Source organism: Solanum stenotomum, chromosome 3 (genome assembly GCF_019186545.1).
Source record: "Solanum stenotomum isolate F172 chromosome 3, ASM1918654v1, whole genome shotgun sequence".
NCBI lineage: Eukaryota > Viridiplantae > Streptophyta > Magnoliopsida > Solanales > Solanaceae > Solanum > Solanum stenotomum.
The window spans coordinates 169,475-189,105 of NC_064284.1; the positions used below are offsets into that span (position 1 = coordinate 169,475).

General features: G+C 33.5%; 4 protein-coding genes across 4 annotated transcripts in view; 3 read left to right on the top strand and 1 right to left on the bottom strand.

Annotated features, from left to right (window-relative positions):
• Positions 1-19,631, bottom strand: part of LOC125857417 (uncharacterized) — a 49,696-nt gene that overhangs the window by 16,960 nt on the left and 13,105 nt on the right. The gene's annotated exons all lie outside the window — the stretch shown is intronic.
• LOC125857399 (DNA replication licensing factor MCM3 homolog 2) lies at positions 1,756-8,182 on the top strand. The gene is made up of 16 exons (XM_049536978.1): positions 1,756-1,912; positions 2,048-2,166; positions 2,443-2,651; positions 4,286-4,416; positions 4,503-4,741; positions 4,831-5,067; positions 5,245-5,399; positions 5,470-5,678; positions 5,768-5,933; positions 6,019-6,215; positions 6,422-6,481; positions 6,566-6,658; positions 6,891-7,108; positions 7,382-7,444; positions 7,535-7,676; positions 7,841-8,182. The coding sequence occupies exons 1-16, from the start codon at positions 1,847-1,849 to the stop codon at positions 7,901-7,903; spliced, it is 2,367 nt and encodes a 788-aa protein (XP_049392935.1). The 5' UTR covers positions 1,756-1,846; the 3' UTR covers positions 7,904-8,182.
• On the top strand, positions 10,266-13,651 carry LOC125857411 (uncharacterized protein At2g34460, chloroplastic-like). The gene is made up of 5 exons (XM_049536993.1): positions 10,266-10,424; positions 10,556-10,756; positions 11,318-11,437; positions 12,978-13,250; positions 13,333-13,651. The coding sequence occupies exons 1-5, from the start codon at positions 10,272-10,274 to the stop codon at positions 13,495-13,497; spliced, it is 912 nt and encodes a 303-aa protein (XP_049392950.1). The 5' UTR covers positions 10,266-10,271; the 3' UTR covers positions 13,498-13,651.
• On the top strand, positions 14,278-18,053 carry LOC125857415 (uncharacterized protein At2g34460, chloroplastic-like). Its single transcript, XM_049536998.1, has 5 exons — positions 14,278-14,431; positions 14,529-14,729; positions 15,803-15,922; positions 17,370-17,642; positions 17,746-18,053. The coding sequence occupies exons 2-5, from the start codon at positions 14,529-14,531 to the stop codon at positions 17,908-17,910; spliced, it is 759 nt and encodes a 252-aa protein (XP_049392955.1). The 5' UTR covers positions 14,278-14,431; the 3' UTR covers positions 17,911-18,053.

Genomic DNA, 19,631 nt, shown 5'->3' on the forward strand with positions numbered 1-19,631 from the left:
CGTAAGCATGCCAACATCTACTGCTTTAGTTAACATTGTTGACCCTCATAATTCTTTAATAAATGAATGATATACTTAATAATTTTTTAATCTATAGAAATAAGAAGATTGAGAGAGTAACTCAAGTAACAAATTGTCGTATCTACACTATCTAGTAACATTATGAGGGTGATTATATTACGTAACATTTAAAAAAAAATACGTAGTGAAATTTTACTTTTCACATATCATTGATCATATTTTATTTAGCTATTTGAAAGTAATTTTATTTTTATTAATGACGGGGTAATGTTTTTATCATAATACTACTAAGATTTGTTGTTTATTTTCTTTTAGGGGTAAATTGTATAGTAGGATAATAATATATTTTTAGAAATAATGATTCTTTTCTTATAATTAGAAAGTTAAGATATTAGATTATTTATACTTGTATAATCATGTTAAGTTTTATTTTCTACGAGTTTCCTTAATCATGTTTGTAATTATTTTAAACTATTGATGTATTTTTCTAATTTTGTGTTATTATATTATCATACTATAATGTAAATTAAAAAATTTAAAAGATCCATAGAGCNTTTCTTATAATTAGAAAGTTAAGATATTAGATTATTTATACTTGTATAATCATGTTAAGTTTTATTTTCTACGAGTTTCCTTAATCATGTTTGTAATTATTTCAAACTATTGATGTATTTTTATAATTTTGTGTTACTATATTATCATACTATAATGTAAATTAAAAATTTAGAAAGATCCATAGAGCTTACGCCCCATGTCTGGAGACGTACGCCTCACCCTATGCTAAGTAAAACTCCCCGCTTCACCTTTTAAAACACTGCTCATTACGCTCATGTTTTCAACGAATTTTAATCATTCTAATAAATTTATAAAAATAATTATATGGAACAACACATAACACACGTATCCAAACACACGCAGGTATCCAGATACTAGTTTAAACTAAATAAACAGAATGCCCCCTCTTTTCATTTGATGGCTCCCATATATAACAATACATATTTGTTACATACGAACCAAGAAGAGTTCATCGAGGACAAGTAACACATGATATATATCAATCAAAGTACAAATAATTAACAAAGATAATAGATGATTTTTTTTATTTTTTTTTAAATTTGTCCAACTTTTATTGGTAGAGTTACTCTTGTTCTAAAAGAAATTATGTAATTCAAACTACAACGATAAACAAGTGTTCAAAATCATTGAATAAGCCTCAATTTCTTAGTCTTTGAATTAAAATATATATTACCAAGAAGTGCATAAAGCTATTACGAATCAAAATTGTTTGATTCTTAAAATACTTCAGAAAATGTTTAATTCCTAAATAGAAAAAATTATAAATTGTACTTTGATCTTGTCAAAAAAAAAATCTAGCTACATATTAAAATTTCACCAACATTTAAATATCTGAATGATTTTTCATTTCCTCCATAGCCTCGAACCCGTTCGAAGTTGATTGACGTAAGATGCACATATTTTTGTATCATTTAAAACGTGGCATCACTAAATTACGAGTATACTCTAGGTATTTTTCATCTTTAAAATAGTACGAGTATACTGGTAATAAACAATACTACTACACATTCTTTTGGACTGTTAAAAGTTAAAAAAAAGAAAGAAGATGGAGTAAAACAAAAAGGCTCTCCTTCCCGCCAACCTCAACCCTTCATTTCCCGCCAAAATCCGAACCCTAACTCCAAAAATAGAGGGAAAATACCAATCTCGACCTTCATCAATCATCACTCTCTGCTCTGCTCTCCTCTCCTCTCCCTTTTTCTCCCTCTTTCTCTCACACACACAGAGATTCACCCTTTCTCAGTCAGCAATGGATCTAAGCGACGAGGTTAGGGCTACGCATAAGCGAACTTTCCTCAAGTTCTTTGAACAAACTGTAAGTATTTTCTACTTTTTTTTTCTCTCTTCACGTGTTATCTACTTGATATAATTTGCTTAATTTGACAAACTCTGAGTTGTATTTATGTATTTGTTTGTTTTTTCTTTTCTTGATTCTTTTTTATTTTTGTAGGAATTGGACACGGAGCTGAAGAAGGAATTTGAATCTATGATCAACAACAATAGGCGTCGTGTCATTATGGACCTCTCTGATTTCTACAATGACAGAGAAGGCTCTGATTTGGCTCGCAGGTTTAATCCTTTTCATTAATTTTAGTGATGTCATTTTTGGCTTGTATAATTCGAGGAAAAAAATCAAGAGTGGTTTTGGGTTTGTGTTTTGAAATTGAAGTACTATCTAGGCTTGTTGGTGTGGTTTTTCTAGTTTTTTTGCTTTCGGGTGCAAATTTGAGGGGAAAATGTTGAAAAAGACAAGTTTTTTGATATTTTCCAAGTATTGAAGTTTACCTGGGGTTATTGATATTGGTGGTTCAGTTTGTAAATTTCTTCTTTTCTTGAATTGTGTAGGCTTCTTCAGAATCCAAGTGAGTATATGCAACCGTTGGTTGATGCTTTAACTGATATGATCCGGACCCATAATCCCAAGTATCTTAAAGAAGGCGAGCAAGTCTTGGTTGGGTTTACTGGTCCTTTTGTTTCGAGGAGAGTAACCCCAAGAGAGCTGTTGTCCCGTTTCATTGGTTCCATGGTCTGTGTTGAAGGCATTGTTACCAAGTGTACGTCTTCTGAATTTGCTTATAGCGCTCATTTCTAGCTCATATCTACTTTGACTGTGGTATTATGCCAGTGTATTATATAGATCTTAAACTAACCATATTTACTCTGGGCCACTGAATTTATTTTTAATGATGTGCCTTAGATTCACTCCAAAGTTAATGAGTCAGTAGGAAGGCCTAATATATTTCTGAGTCATTTTTGTACTGTGAGTATAGCTGATTTGGGGTCTATGGTGAAAACTTTGATGAATATATTTTTTTAAAAAAATGCTTCTATAATGGTAAAAGCAATGAAAATGGGGAACTATTTACCTGGTGGGTAGCTATTTACACTGTGCCGCAAAGGTTTGGGTGATATGATACAACTGATATGTGTTTGACAGCTGTATGTTAGCAGCAAATTTTCATTTGAAATGACCTCTGAAATATATTCATGTCCATTTGATAGGGGAAGACTTGTATATGTCCAGTGAATAAAGTTATGGTGATATAGTAGTTTCTTGCTTGTAATGGGCCATGTCTATATCAGTACCAGTTGCTTGTAAAGGGATGATGAAAACTGGACTTTCTAGGACTGTAGTACTAGTATTATATGGTTCAACTGATTAACTAAGAAGGATTAGTGATTTCTAAATAGCTGGATTGGACATGAGATTACCTATTATATCCATTTTTATTGGTGATTATTATGTTCCTTGAATGCATCACATTATAAGCATTTGAGATGTTTGGTAGTTTCAGTAACCAGTGTGCAGTTTGTTGGTGTGGGACTGGGAAAAGATTGCATGTCATGGATACTAAGCTGCTAGCACAAGTGTTAGCATAAAGTACTGTTAGCACAATGTAGCATAAAGTACTAGACTTGTGCTTATCAGAATTGGTTCCATAGTGGTGCAATTGTGAACTGGAGAGTGGCCCTTGTTTCTTCTGCGCTGTATATTTGTGCCTTTTCTTCTAAATGGGCTGTAAGGTCAATAATTTGCAAGCTTCCTTCTTCCTGATACGCATGTATGTACTCATGCCATTGCCAAGTTTAGTACAAGAATTGGAACTTCAACCAGTTGTGCATATTTGATTTCCAAAACTAAACCAATTTTATCCTTTAGCTTCCTACATCACCAAATTAATATGATTAAGCATAGTTGGGCATATTCAAATTCAAAAGCACATCAAAGGACAATTAATACAGAGAATTGATATCAAGCAATAAGGTAATAAAATATGCCAAACATCATTAGTTTGACTGTGCTGTCTTCTGTTGCTTTGTTTCATTATTAAAATCCATTTTCTACTTGATTTTTCCTGCTCATATTTGCAGTCTGAAGTATTTGCTAATATAAAACACATATTCTGTTATTTCTTGTTGTTCATTACTGAATTATGTGTCTAAATTTCATTCTCTAGTCAAAGAGAAACATGAGATAGGTTGATGCTAGGACAGATTTCATCTGTCATCAGCTGAAGTTTGAGTCATGAATCATCTTCTTGTTTTATATTAGTCCTTAGCTTGCTGCCACTTTTTGAGTTATAAATCATTTTCTTGTTTTATATTGAGCCTTAGCTTGGATGCCACTTTGTAATTGACTCTTTTAATAAAATTTATTAATGAAAGCTTCTACTTTCAATATCTATAGGTTCTCTTGTGAGGCCAAAGGTTGTAAAGAGTGTCCACTTTTGTCCGACAACTGAGAAATTTACGGCCCGTGAATACAGAGATATCACATCGAATGTTGGTCTGCCAACTGGTTCTGTGTACCCGACACGGGTAATGATGAACTGATATAGGTTTTAGTTTTGGCCTTTTATATTTGTTTAGCAAAAGAAAATTTTACAAGAGTGATTATGTTGCAGGATGATAATGGCAATTTGCTAGTTACTGAGTATGGTTTATGCACATATAAAGATCATCAAACTTTATCAATGCAAGAGGTGCCTGAAAATTCTGCTCCTGGTCAACTTCCTAGAACAGTGGATATAGTCGTAGAGGATGATCTTGTTGATTCATGCAAGCCTGGAGACCGTGTAGCAGTTGTTGGGGTATACAAAGCTCTTCCTAGTAAAAGCCAAGGAAGCATGAATGGTGTATTCAGGTGTGTGTTTAACATACTGCTTTATTTCCCTCAGAATAGTTAAATGTTGTTTTCTGTATGTAATCCTGTCCATCAATATTGTTGTGCAGAACAATCCTCATAGGTAACAATGTGTCTCTCCTGAACAAGTCAGCAAATGCACCAAACTACACAGAGAAAGTCCTTAAAGACATCAAGAATATTTCTGTTAAAGATGATACTTTTGATCTTCTTGCTAATTCACTGGCACCATCTATTTATGGGCATTTGTGGATAAAGAAAGCAGTTGTTCTGCTCATGCTTGGTGGAATTGAAAAGAACTTGAAAAATGGAACTCACTTAAGAGGGTAAGATAAACTCTTTTACCTTTGTTCAGGCTACCTTTTGTTGTCCTTAGCACTTAGCACCAATAAGACATTACTGCTTCCAGTTCATTCAGACAACTATCATAATTTTTTATGTACTGTAACTCCTCTATATGAGATGATTCTAGGTCTCACAACAACCATTTTTACTGTATTTAGTGATATAAACATGATGATGGTTGGTGATCCATCTGTTGCCAAGTCTCAGCTGCTGAGAGCAATAATGAATATTGCTCCATTAGCAATATCAACTACTGGTCGTGGTTCTTCCGGAGTTGGTTTGACAGCTGCAGTTACTTCTGATCAAGAAACAGGTAACTTTTTTTCAAAAGCAGAATCTACGTTGTATGTGAAGTAAACTGACAAATATGTACCTGGAAATAGGAGAAAGAAGGCTAGAAGCTGGTGCCATGGTACTTGCCGACAGAGGTGTTGTTTGCATTGATGAGTTTGATAAAATGAATGATCAAGATCGAGTTGCTATACATGAGGTTATGGAACAGCAGACTGTAACCATTGCTAAAGCAGGAATCCATGCATCCTTGAATGCTCGATGCAGTGTAGTTGCAGCTGCAAATCCCATATATGGTTCTGTAAGTTTTTCAAAACAGGTCCATCTAAATGTGTAATAGCCTTAAGATATGTATCATTTAACTTTTCTATACCATCTCGTTTTTTACAGTATGACCGATCATTAACTCCAACGAAGAACATTGGACTTCCAGACTCACTGCTCTCTCGTTTTGATTTGTTGTTTATTGTTCTGGATCAAATGGATCCTGGGGTTGATCGTCAAATTTCTGAGCATGTTTTGCGCATGCATCGGTATCGTTCTCCAATAGATGGAGGTAGGTTGGCAGTTATGTTTGAAAATCTTCATGCATTGCCTTTTCCTAGTTTGTATGAATGAAGTGAATCTATTTTACCTTTTAGGTAGCTCAACACTAGATAATGATTCAAGATATGAAGAGCAAAATGACAAGGATGAAATGCCCGTCTATGTTAAGTATAATCGGATGTTACATGGTAGAAATTCAACTCGGAGCAAAAAGGATACATTGACCATCCAGTTTCTCAAGACTTACATTCATTACGCAAAAAACAGGATCCATCCTGAGCTGACTGATGAGGTAATTAAGTGTAACTTGTGCAATTGCATAGCATCATTGCGTTTTCTTGCAGGATTAATTTTTTTTATGCCTTGTGAATTTTAATTTTGAAATACTCCTTAAGATTAAGCTGTAATAAACCTTGGTCATATCTTAGCTTCATCTCACGTGAACCTTGATCAATGTACTGCTCTCTTTCTGATATTTGTAATGATAATCATTTGTAGGCATCTGATAACATAGCTACTGCTTATGCCGAGCTTAGGAGTGCCAGTACAAATGCAAAGGTTGGTATTTTATGTCTGATATCCAGATAACTATCTTGTTATGTTATTTGTGTGATGTAATTGATTTGTCTTAATTTCCAATAGACTGGTGGAGGAACACTTCCAATTACTGCCAGAACTTTGGAAACAATTATTCGGCTCTCAACTGCCCATGCCAAGCTGAAGTTGAGAAGACAGGTGAGAACTTATTTGATTACAAGTCTTATATAGGAGGATTGAAGTTCCCCATATATGACTACTTAGGATTAGAGGTCCACTGAATATAAAAAAAATTGACCAGTTCTTGACTTTAAACAATGAATTGGTAATAACCAAAATTGAGTTTTCTGGTTTCATTCTTTCCTTGATTATCTGCACTGTATGGATCTTCTTCTTTGCTCAAAATTTGTTTCCATATCATTTCTGGCAGGTTTTGAAGTCTGATGTAGAAGCTGCTCTTCAAGTTCTACATTTTGCCATATATCATCAAGAACTGACTGAGATGGAGGAACGTGAGCAAGAGAGAGCAAAGGAATTGGGGAAGAAGCGCAGTGCTGACCATGATGGCGGTAGCAATGCTTCAGCTCGTAAACGCAGAGCTGAGCATGATGCCGGTGATGAATCAGCTGATCATGCCGGGGGAGTTGGGTGAGTTACTAACTATAAAATATACATAGTTCAGCTATCATCAATATTTTTTAGTCTTGGAGATATCTTGTTTATCTGCAGGTATGTTTTTTGGCAAGTGGTTTTCTGATAACTGATAAGTTCTTTCATCAAGTAAACAGAAGTAGATTGCAACTTCCTCACATTTAATTACTTTGATGATCCATCTATATGGTGTTTGTTTGTTTTATCTATTACGATGTTTCCTTCTAATGTTTATGCTTCTAAAGTGTTCTTTTGTATTCTTTTGGAAAGTGGTAGTGAAGCGATGGAAACTGATGATACTCCAGCAGCTGAAATCAGCACATCTCCTGAGAGGTCTGTGTAATTTAACTAATTGATCATTGAATGCATTTCCTTGTACTCCGGGGTTGTCAATTATGGAATCTAACATCTCTGAACTTGCAGATTGCAAGCATTCAGTGCAGCACTTGGTAGGCACAGAAACTTACAACATGTGGAACAACTTCCAGTTGCTGATGTGGAGAATGTTGTCAACAATGGGGCGACTGTACCTTACTCAAAGGCGGAGATAGAGAAATTATTAAAGGTATGCAAGTCCTTCGATTACAAATTTCTTTGATGTCCCGAGTTCCAAACGTATGTGTATATTACCTCTTTTTTCACAAGTAGGCAACACTGAAATGTGCATCAGTTGGATACAGTAGTTTTTGAATGTATAACAGCTAACAGGGAAAGTGCTCTAATGTGCAGATGATGGAAGAGAAAGGTCAATTGTGGGTACACAGTGATACCAATGTAGTTTACTTCATGTAAATCAGTCTCCAAATGCAGTTGTCTCCTTTCTGATGGATTGTCCAAGCCTAAACTATATGGGAATACACCACTTGTTATTGAGCCATAACTTCTCTTATATTTCTGATAGTATTATGGTATTCCTCTATTTATCCCCACTGACATTCAGATATAGATCTGATGAAGCATATGAGTCTTACTTTTTCTGTTTTAGGAAAACCAAATGGGTAATGCATTATGTAATGTACAATTTATGATGACTACCAGCTAAATAGCTTTAACCAGAAGTTGTCTCCTTTGATTGAAAAGTTGCAATTCACGTTATTGGCTGAGTTAGGCTGAACTCCACTTTGGTAATCCTCTTAATCACCAAGGTTAAAAAAGAAACATTAGTAAGAGCAGCATACATGGAATGTTACAAAATGAGAGCAAACAAGAAATGTAAGGAGAAACGAGAGAAGAGAACTTTCTTATTTTTTTCGATATTAAGGGTTTGTTTGGAAAGTCACTTGGTAATTGGAATTGGTGTAATTACAAGGGTAGTAATTATCAGCCTAGTAATTACACTGACATGTTTGGTTGCCATAGTGTAATTATATTGTAATTATACATGTTTTGTTTGGATGCCACAATGTAATTACATATGTTGTGTTTGGATGCACAATTGCAATTATAAAATTATATTAAATTTTTAAAAATAAAAATTAATTATTTAAAATTTATACTAGACAAATAAGATACTTTATAAATAATATTAAATTAAATATTTAAGAGATATATTCTTTTTTGAAAATATATTACTTAATAAACATATGTTCTTAACTAATATTATAAAAAAATTATTGATTTATATTTTTTCACATTAGTATATTTCAATTGAATTGATCATAAAAATTAAAAGTATCAAGTTTCTATGAACATTGTGAAATGCATGTTTGATAAAAAGATTAATGTATAAATAATATGTCATAAATTATTAAATATTCGACAAAAAGATAATCTATCAAGTCTAATTTAAAAATGATTTGCAATGTGAATTCAATATTACTAAAACAAATGAAATTGAAAATATAACATAAGTTATAAATTCAAAATAAAAAATTTAACATAATACTTTTATAACAAATTTCAACATAGCATACATAAATATGATTTTTTTTCTTTTAAAATGTAAGTCTATAACCTTACTTAACAATAAATTCTATTTTAATTTAAAAATTAGAATACTAATAAAATTATGCTAATGAGAAAATAAGCATGGCATAAATAAATAGATAATACGAAAAAATTGCATAGAATCACGTGAAGTAAGGTTGAGAATGAGAAGAAAATTAAATATAATAATAAAAAAAAAAAAAAAAAAAATAAACTTCTAGAAATTTTTAGAATAATAAAAATAAAAATAGAACTTAAAATAATAGAAGTAAAAAAAATTTAAAAACAAAAAAATAAAAATAGAATTAAAAATAAATAAATAAAAGTAATCAACTGGTAATTACACCATGTAATTACCAGCAATTCATAGCCTCTGCCTGTGAATTGAAGAGTGTAATTACCCCCTACCAATTACCTGCTGACCAAGTAATTACTCTGTATCTCTGTCCAACCAAACATGACAAACAATGTAATTACACCATTTATACCAAATCCAATTACCATGATATTCTTCCAAACATACCTTAAGTGTTTTTATGTATACATGCTTGTGCTATGTGATTTTGAATACCTCTATTTATGAGATTACATCGAGAATTGTAAAAAGGTGAAAAATCAATGAGGAGCTAGTTTTTAACCTTAAGAATTTGATCGGCTTTCACCCCAAGCAGTAACGCTTTTCCATACAATCGTAAGGTTAATTAATTCCCAACATTGCAAAGATCACTTTGTATATATATCTATGTGATGACAAGTTTAGTAACAAGAAACTCCAAATGCATATTGTTAGCAAATCCGAAATTATTTATATCACAATTATAATATTATTATATCTCACTCAATGTGAGATAATAATTATTAATCACAACAAAAGGACAAAATGCTTTTCTCCCAGAATCTTTTAAGAAAGCTCATGTATATTACATTTTTAATTCAATAAACCAAATATTTACTACTCCATAACAATTTATTCACTAAAGAATCCCGTTATTATTTGATCCTTTTATAATAGTTTCACATTACACTTTCAGCGATTAACCAAGATATAATGTGAAAATTTATAGGATAAGAATTCTTTCATAAAAATATGAACAACTAGTCCCAACTCTGAAGTGAATAAAGAAAAAAAACTTTATTGAAAAAAAAAAACAAACAAAAAAAATATAGAAAGAAAGAAAAAAGATAATGATTCATGGGACCAAACAAGTTGGAGAAGTATTATGACTGAAAATTTATGTTAATTTACAGGGGAAAAATTAGAAAAATCATGGCTACTGCCACTGGTCTCTTCTTCCTTACAACCTCTGCCTTTTCTGTTACCTCTAAACGGCCCTCTGTTTCTCCTTTTGTCAATAAAGTTCACTCTTTTCGACTCAGAGCAGCAAATGTAAGTCTCTTCTCTATAAAAAAGATTACATTTTTCCTTTCATTTTTCAAGATTACGTGATATTTCAAGAAAATATGCTTCTGCTATTTGTGGGGTAAGTCATTTTGGTTTTGTATTTTGTTTGATTACAGATAGAAGGAAGTGAAATTGAAGGAAAAGAGGAAGTGGGTATCAGTGAAAAGAAGAAAATATTTGTTGCTGGTGCGACTGGGAACACTGGGAAGAGGATTGTTGAACAGCTTCTGGCAAAGGGTTTTGCTGTTAAGGCTGGGGTTCTTGATGTTGACAAGGCTAAATCAACCTTACCGGGTCAAAACCCTGATCTTCAAATTGTGGGTTTGTTTCAATTTCTGTTATTTTAAGTTAACTTTTTAGAAACTAATAGAAGTTAATTGCTCAATCAGTAGTTGATTATGCAGTATGCTACTTTAAGGGTTAGATGTTAAGCTCAAAGAAAGTTTTGTTAATAGGGGAAGTGCCTTTAAATTATATATTGGGTTATTTGTCCAATTCTGTTTTTTTTTTTGTCTTTCAATTTGAACAAATATGTAGCTTGTTTATTCTGCTTGATCTTGCTTACACTCCTCCATCAACTTAAAGAGTTTGTTTTGGCTGGTGTATTCAGGTGATACTTATTGTAGTTTAGATAGAAAAGGATTAAAATTGGAGATTATGTCAAAACCTTTAAAATATGATCATTTAGTATAGAAGGTAATTGGATTTTATTTTTCAAACAAAAGGCATTGCAAATGTATTGAAAAAAAATCAGGGAAAAGTTGCTTTTGAATGTAAGTGAAGAGCTAACTATGAAGTATAATGTTCACTTCTATTTTTTAACCCTTTGAGTTATTTCACTTGAAATGATGAAATCAATCCTAATATGTTATTTTCAGGTGAAAGCGGATGTCACAGAGGGATCAGCAAGACTAGCTGATGCCATTGGGAATGATTCAGATGCAGTAATATGTGCTACAGGATTTCGGCGTTCACTGGATTTTTTGGCTCCATGGAAGGTTAGTTGCTACCTTTCCATCCTGTTTTACTTTTAACTTAGCAGTTTACTTATCATTTCTGAAATTTTATGGTTATGTTTTCTCTCTATGAAATACTGATTGACTCATTTGGATGATCTTTATAATAACATGAATTGCAGGATAGGCAAACCTCTTAAAGGAAAAAGAAAAATATAATAATTAATAAGATGAATACAAAAGAAAGAAGTGTTGATTAAGTTTGTCAAGAGTCCATAACTAATTTCAGTTAGAGAAGCCTCTTTACATGATGACACCCTTTCCACCGTTGCTACCCATGCGCACATTCTTGGCATTGGAAAAATATTACAAAGTCTTTTTGGTTCTTTTAAGATTCACAATGGAGACTTTTATGAGTATGCTACCCAAGATATTGCTGCTGACGCTCCATGTGGTAGATAGGGTCTTTCGAGTTAAAGAAACTTCATTCCATTGAAGATTTGTCTACACTGCAGAAAGTAAATGGAAGACTGAACAGTTTCATGTTACTAAAACTTTTTTTTTCTTCTGTTTATGGAGAAACTTTTCATTCTTTTCTGAGAATCCAGGGGAGCAGGCTGTTATTATCAATTGTTTCTCTGTCGGGGTTGTTGGTGTCAATTGTTTCTTTTTTTTTTTTTCTTTTTCCCCAGCTTTTTGTGCTACTATTAATCCACCCTAGGTCTGCCATTTAAGCTAATTTCAAATTTGAACAGTTTAGTACTCCAATTTAACCTTTAAGATCTTAGCTCCATAATAATGCCTGTTATAACGCCTGGAAAACAGGAATCAAGAATGGCGCAGTTAAGCAGGTTAAGGCCTACTAGGTTGAATTCAGAATGGATCTACTGTCAGCAAATCAATTATTGTTGAAACCGTTAGTCATGTTTCAGGTTTATGAAAGAATTCCTTGCCCGTTAAGTAAAACACCATTCTTGATTTCCTTCCCTAGCTCTCAACTGGATTGGAGATCATATGTGATTGAGGTTATCCAGAGGCACAACAAATAAGCTAATGCCAGAAATTTTAATAGAATGAAAGAAGTAACCTGTGGGAGCTTCGAGAAAAAGTTATTTTGTATACTTATCTGTCCGTTCCACAGATGAAGCAAACATCATATCGGTTCTGATGTTTGCTTAGGTGTTGAATGCTTAATACAGTCGAAAAGTTGAGAAGGCTTCTCGAATGTTTTCAAGCAAAAACTTGAAAGCAAGACTGGAAATGTTCTAAAATGTATAGGGTGCAAACGTATATCATCTTATTTCCTTGGCTTGCTTTCACCTTAAATTTGTCTGGTAATTCTATTATGTTCCTTCTACACATTTAGTATGGCCAAAAAGGCCTCTGTTGATGTCTTGCCTTCCAGATCATTAAACTCACGACCTTCTCTTGGTTATTCTACTTACGTAAATTATGATGCAATTATCAGATCTTCGAGTTGTTGGCTCACTACCCTAATTATTATTTTGGTGTGGTTTTTGATGAATTATGAAGTATTGTCCTTCCACTATTATTGTTAATCCCTACTATACCATTCTTTCAGGTTGATAACTTTGGCACAGTAAACCTTGTTGAAGCATGCCGAACACTTGGTGTTAGAAGATTCCTCCTTGTTAGTTCCATTCTGGTCAATGGAGCTGCAATGGGCCAGTTGTTCAATCCAGCATATGTATTTCTCAATGTTCTTGGACTGACATTGATAGCAAAGCTCCAAGCAGAGCAATATATTCGGAGATCTGGCATCAATTACACAATAATAAGGCCTGGTGGGCTAAAAAACGATCCACCTCAAGGAAACATTGTAATGGAACAAGAGGTAGCAATATCTTAGCTTACTCATTGTTTAGTGTGACATATGGTTTTCCTAAGATTCTCCTTGCTTTTCCTTCAAAATGTAGGATACCCTTTACGAAGGCTCAATATCTAGAGATCAGGTAGCTGAAGTAGCAGTTGAGGCATTACTCCATCCAGAATCTCATTACAAAGTCGTGGAGATAGTAGCTCGTACTGAAGCCCCTAAACGTTCATTCAAGGAACTATTTGGTTCCATAAAACAGCAGTAGCTTGTCAAGATGATGTTTTCTGTCTTTGTTTATACACATTATTTATAAATATAGTTACTCAAAGACCACAATGCAACAAATTTATATTGCAACATCCTTCTCTGCAATCTTGTAACAATGGAAGTGAATGATTAAAAGAGAGCTTATTGACCCCTCGTTTTCTTTTTACATGCTTATAGTAAAATCTCATGTTTGTCAAAGAAATGCAGAAAATATTATGCCAGAAAGGTGAAAAATGTAACTATAACTATAATAATTAGGAGTCTGACTAGCTCAGTTGGTTAATTATCCATGGTCTAGGCTTTGATCTCCACCTTTTAATTTTCTTTCCCAGATCCATTTTTTTAATTTTTGTTTTTTGCATCATCATCACTGAATTATCAATCTAGCAGTCAATAATACAGTATTTCTTTATTTCATGATATCTTTTTGTTGTTTTCTTTTATTAACCTCTATGTTTGAACTCGAAGTTTTTTTTTTTTCTTCAAAAAACCATTATATTAGAATCAAACATTATTCAAGGAGTCAAAAAAGTTTATAGATACTAACCAAACATATTCGTTAGTAATTTCGAATAATGAAAGAATTTGAGTAATTTAAAAAAAGAAATTGCTGCAAATCAGAAGTTTCTTTGTTTGCTGTCCTAATTCAAACATACTTTTACAACAAGTGAAAATTGAAATATAAACTCTATAATGCGAGAACTTAGATGTACGTGTGAATACTCATATAATCGAACTTACTTAAAAAAAAAAAGGGACTTTCGAGAACATTTTATGGCGGTTAATTAACAGAAATTAAAACTGGATTATGCTAACAGCAAGTTATCCAAGCAACACCACTGGTTTTTCTTGCTCAGAACCCTTCTGCTCAAACCTCCAATCCATTTTCTGTCCACACTAAAAATCATATTTTTCCATCTTAAGCCAACAACGTACGTCTCTGCACAAGTTTTCGCTTCGAAGTTTCAGCAAGAATTCTCTTTGTGGGTAATGTATAATTGTGCTTTTAACTTTTCATTTTGATTACAGATGGAAGGAAGTGAAATTATGGAGGAAAAAGAAGCAGGTATTGGTCAGAAGAAGAAAATATTTGTTGCTGGTGCAACTGGGAATACAGGGAAGAGGATTGTTGAGCAGCTTTTGACTAAGGGTTTTGCTGTTAAAGCTGGGGTTCGTGATGTTGACAAGGCTAAATCTACCTTACCCGAAGGAAACCCTCTTCTTCAAATTGTGAGTACTCCTTTAATTTCTTTCAATTTCGGATTCTTGTTTTACTATAAATTGGTTGATAGCAAAGCTGAGGAGTTTTAGGGCTTTCAGAATCAAGTTGTCAATTTAATAAAGTGGTTGTTGAATTAACTTTACTAATTATGGATGAACGAAATAGTAATAAGTTCTTAATATTACTATTAATTCAGAAATTTGATTTTCTTACATAAAGCATCAGTTTGAGCAATACTGATGAACTGTGTTGCTTGAACTCTTCAAAAATGTCAACAACTGAATGTCTGATTCTCCAAAAGTAGTGTATTTTTGGACGAAAATGAAGAGTCCGCACAACTTATCTATTGAAAAGTGAAATGCCAAATTATTAATGAGAATGGAGTTGTAATTTGAAATATTACATGTTTCCCATAAGAAGCTATAAGTGGGTGCTGTACTTCAGTGTCTTAGAGTTTTTAAGTGCATGAGACTTTGGTATATTCAGTTCAACCAAATAATATTACAACTTACAAGTTTAGGTCACAAAATTTTGTTATTATGCCTCCATAAGAGTTTGTTTTATGGGAACTTTCATTCAGTTCATTAGTAGGACAGCTTTCTCAAAACATTTCTAGAGAATCTAGGATCAAGCGACTATTTATGACTTGGAGAGCTTCGCTTCCAAACGAGAACACTTCAAATTTGAGTTTGTAGATATACATTCTTACCCGCCTACGTGTATTACATGTCTTGCCTTGTCATTTTTACTCAAGCTGTCAAATCTGTAGTTAGTTTTGGAGATAAAATGAAAACCTTCTACCTTTCTTATAAGAAATTTCAGTTTTTGAATATAGCTATATCTTTAACATTCTAACTTTGGCCTCCTTCTGACTTTGCCTACAATAAGTCTAAATTCATTTTCAACACTTATAAGACTTGGTGCTACTTGAACACTGCAACGCTCCAAGTTTAGCTATTTGATATAGGCTAAAAAAAGCTGAATACATTCTTCTGCAAATGGGAAAAATAGATAGTGAAGGAAACATATACCTTCTCTGGAAAGGAACACCTTGTTTATGAATTGTTCTAATTGTTCTCAGGTGAAAGCCGATGTGACAGAGGGATCAGCTAAACTAGCTGATGCCATTGGTGATGATTCTGATGCGGTAATATGTGCTACAGGTTTCCAGCCTTCGTGGAACTTGTTGACACCTTGGAAGGTTAGTCAACTCCAATCCACAAAATAGTAGTATTTACCAGATCCTTCAGACCTGATCTTGATGATCAGCAAAGTGAGATGATTTTGTGATAGGCTTGATGGGAGTTTCAGTCTCATTTTTATGCAATGCAATGTCTTTTCAGTACTTAAATTTTAGTCTTATTAGCTTGAAAATCACACTCTGCTTGTTAGTTTGCAACTGCAAGAACATGTTGGTGAATTCAATATGGAATGCATGATTTTTTGGAGAGTCCTCATTATCCTAAAAGATTCTCGATACCCAGGACAGGAAAATGTAAAAGGAGAGACCAACGTCATAGCAATTGAAGTTCAATTTTTTCGCTTAAATGAACATTTTAGTTACTGAATTGGCATCCAAGCAAGTATCATCTTGAAGATAATAGTTGTTATGGTTTTGTTTTCTCCTTTTATTTTACTTTATTACACCTCCTCTTGACATCGTTTAGCCAAGTGCTAGGTAGTTGAGAGTAATTCAAACTCGAAAAATTTTAATCTCAATTTTTACTGTTATGCGTAACGTCTTCTGGCATCAAGAGATTTATCTTCATCATTTCGTTTGGTGAAAGAGAAAAAGAATATTTGCATGTGGAGTGAAATCTTGAAAGCCTCCTTTTATCCTCTTACTTTCTATTTTATTGCTTTCCTTTTCAATTCCTTTGTTTACTCGTCTGCAGATTTTAGAAAAAATTCTCGGACAACCATAATATAAACACCATGAAATTTAATGTATTCCTTCCCCAAACATTAACAGCAGTGGGTGTGATAAGAGTTATTGAAAAAGTAAGTTGTAAGTTTCCAGTAGCTAAAAGTTAGTGCATTTGACAAACCAATCTTTGGAACTTCCTCTCTGGAGTTAAGTTGAAGCAGAGATTACTGTATCAGTTCTTAGACTCAACCCTCTTTAGCTTTCACTTGGGATCTAGAAGCGTCAGTTGTAGAAACAAATATGGTGCTGGGCAATTCTATTAAAAAGAAATGGTCCAAACGATACCAACTCTGGAGCATTTCAGCTTTCACTTCTCTGATTTGCTGATAGCTCAATTCTGCTCATGCTATTGTTCTGTTCCCAATAGCCTACTTAATAATTAGACACCGCTCATCTTACTTCTTTCTGGATCACTGTTGTCAGTAATTTTGGCAGTAGACATTTTCATATCTTATGCATAAGAAGTGTTAACTTGAGGTGAGATTAGATAGGGATTTCAATGCCTAGTCTCCCCAACTCGCTTTGGGATCGAGATGTAGTTGTTGTATTCATTTTCATATCTTATGTCAATGAATTAGCAGAGGTGTTAGATGTCCTTTATAAGCATTATCCATGTTCACATGCAGATGTCCTATAACTTATCATCTCCCTTATGCATTTCTTTGATTTTGAATATGGTTAAAATCAGAAAACGTATCCTATCATTGTTTTATTTTTTCAGGTTGATAATTTTGGCACAGTGAACCTTGTGGATGCATGCCAAAAACTTGGTATTAATAGGTTCATCCTTATAAGTTCAATTCTTGTCAATGGGGCTGCAATGGGTCAGTTGTTCAATCCCGTCTATATAATCCTTAACGTTATGGGACTCGTATTGGTAGCAAAGCTTCAAGCTGAGAGACACATTCGTAAATCTGGCATCAACTACACAATAATTCGGCCTGGTGGGCTAAAAAACGATCCTCCACAAGGAAATATAGTCATGCAACCAGAGGTAACATTATGTATAGCTTACTCCTGTAGTGTTCCATTTCAACAATGTTCCAGAAGTCCTTTTTTGCATCTAATGTTACACATTCTCTCTTCCCTCAATTTAGGATACCCTTTTTCGAGGCTCAATATCTAGAGATCAGGTAGCTGAAGTTGCAGTCGAGGCATTGCTCCATCCAGAATCTCATTACAAAGTCGTGGAGATAGTGGCTAGTACAGATGCCCCTAAACGTTCATTCGAGGAACTCTTTGGTTCAATAGAACAACAGTGACTTGTAAGCATGCTACTTTTATTCCATCCACTAAAATGTTTTTTTGATATATACGATACTCAACATTTCTCTTGTGTAAATGATGATGCTGTTGTGATCTGAACTTGGTTCTTGCACCAAGTTCACAACACTACTCAAAAGAAAAGATAAAAAGAATTACAAGTATTATTTCCAGAATTTTCACTTTCCAACAGTGCGCATGTTAATGTTTGCTTGCTATTTGGCTTGCCAGGAATTTTGAGTTATAGTACTAGCGTCTTGTTTAAGTTCTGTGAATGTCATTTCTTTATTTATTTTTTCATGATGATCACCAAATATCCAATAACGACAACATATCTATTGTAATCCCACAAGTGGGGTCTGGGTAGAGTAATGTTTACACCGACTTTACCCTACCTTGTGAAGGTAGACACGTTTTCGAAAGACCGTTGGCTCATGTAAATCAAAGCAGGTTTGAAAAGAAGGAAATACAGTAGTGAATCACAAAAATAAAATTGTCTTATAATAAGATGAAGAAATCCCAACAAAGTAGAAAGTAGTAACAAATTACAAAAATTGATTAGAAGAAGAAAGCAGCCAGAGAAGCAAAGGCAGCCATGAAAACAGGGACAAACAAAGTAATAGCAGCACTCTCCATTGAAGGTGAAGGTGCAGGTGATTCTTCTCCAGCAGCCATTGCTCCTCCAACATTTCCGAAAGCGACTAGCATCATCATGCAAATGGTGAAAACAGCCAACTTCTTAATACCCTCCATTTTTTTCTTTTCAGTAAAATACAGAGAAGAAAAAGAGAACTCTAAGCAATGGATAACAAGATTGATTAAAGTGACTGTCTTAAGTGTGTATTGGAAGGACAATACACATGGCTTTTATAGGAAAAAGGTTATGGGAAAAAACAATAATTCTCCAGCTATATTATTCGAGAATTTTAAGAACAAAATATTTTTGAGGGTGATGGGCAGAGGCGTATCCAAGATTTCGGGATGCTGGGTGCATTATTACGAAAAGGTTGATCTAAAATATAAATTTGATCGGTTGGACATTTAGGTTCTTATTACTAAAAATCGTTAAAATTAATATTATAGGTCCAAAACTAATTGAAATGTCAAAAGTGTTACCAATAACTATTTAGAGAGGTGTTATCTAATTTTACAAAGAAAAATAAAACAAGATGAATATAAAATTCAAATTTCTAACGTCACGTTGAGAGGTGCACCCAGTCATCATCGCATTATATGATACTCCAAATATGGATTCACACATCTATATTTCAATATTTTTCAAAAATATAGCACTACTATATATGATCTCGAGAGGAGAGCATGGGTTCACATGAACCCGGTGACCCCTCCTTGGATACGCCTCTGGTGATGGGTTGTCAAAATAATAAAACTAGTAATATTAGCTTTATAGATACAGCCTGGACTAAACAAACTAGAGGTTCCCCACTTGTTATTAGGTAGAAAGTTTGTTAGTTTTTGATAGGTTAAGCTAATTAAAGCTTCAATGCCATGTGCTGATCACTTAAATTGTTTAGAGATTTATCAGTTGATCAACTTTTCAAAATAAGTTCTCTTAATTCATGCGTTAGTGGTCCTATTCAGAAGAAAATTATTTTAACATGGCTCATCTTTTCGATAATGTTAAGAGTCACCATATGCCACATCTTACTTATGTTTGGGGTCAGATTGCGCGCTTAATTCTTAGGTAAATAATTGTGGA

Excerpts from the sequence above, each read along its gene's own strand:
- LOC125857399 (XM_049536978.1), top strand. The coding sequence starts at position 1,847 with ATGGATCTAAGCGACGAGGTTAGGGCTACGCATAAGCGAACTTTCCTC. Across the intron at positions 4,417-4,502 it reads GTTCTGTGTACCCGACACGG|GATGATAATGGCAATTTGCT; the intron begins GTAATGATGAAC and ends ATTATGTTGCAG. Across the intron at positions 5,679-5,767 it reads CAAATCCCATATATGGTTCT|TATGACCGATCATTAACTCC; the intron begins GTAAGTTTTTCA and ends CGTTTTTTACAG.
- LOC125857415 (XM_049536998.1), top strand. The coding sequence starts at position 14,529 with ATGGAAGGAAGTGAAATTATGGAGGAAAAAGAAGCAGGTATTGGTCAG. Across the intron at positions 14,730-15,802 it reads GAAACCCTCTTCTTCAAATT|GTGAAAGCCGATGTGACAGA; the intron begins GTGAGTACTCCT and ends AATTGTTCTCAG. Across the intron at positions 15,923-17,369 it reads ACTTGTTGACACCTTGGAAG|GTTGATAATTTTGGCACAGT; the intron begins GTTAGTCAACTC and ends TTATTTTTTCAG.
- LOC125857411 (XM_049536993.1), top strand. The coding sequence starts at position 10,272 with ATGTTAATTTACAGGGGAAAAATTAGAAAAATCATGGCTACTGCCACT. Across the intron at positions 10,757-11,317 it reads AAAACCCTGATCTTCAAATT|GTGAAAGCGGATGTCACAGA; the intron begins GTGGGTTTGTTT and ends TGTTATTTTCAG. Across the intron at positions 11,438-12,977 it reads ATTTTTTGGCTCCATGGAAG|GTTGATAACTTTGGCACAGT; the intron begins GTTAGTTGCTAC and ends CCATTCTTTCAG.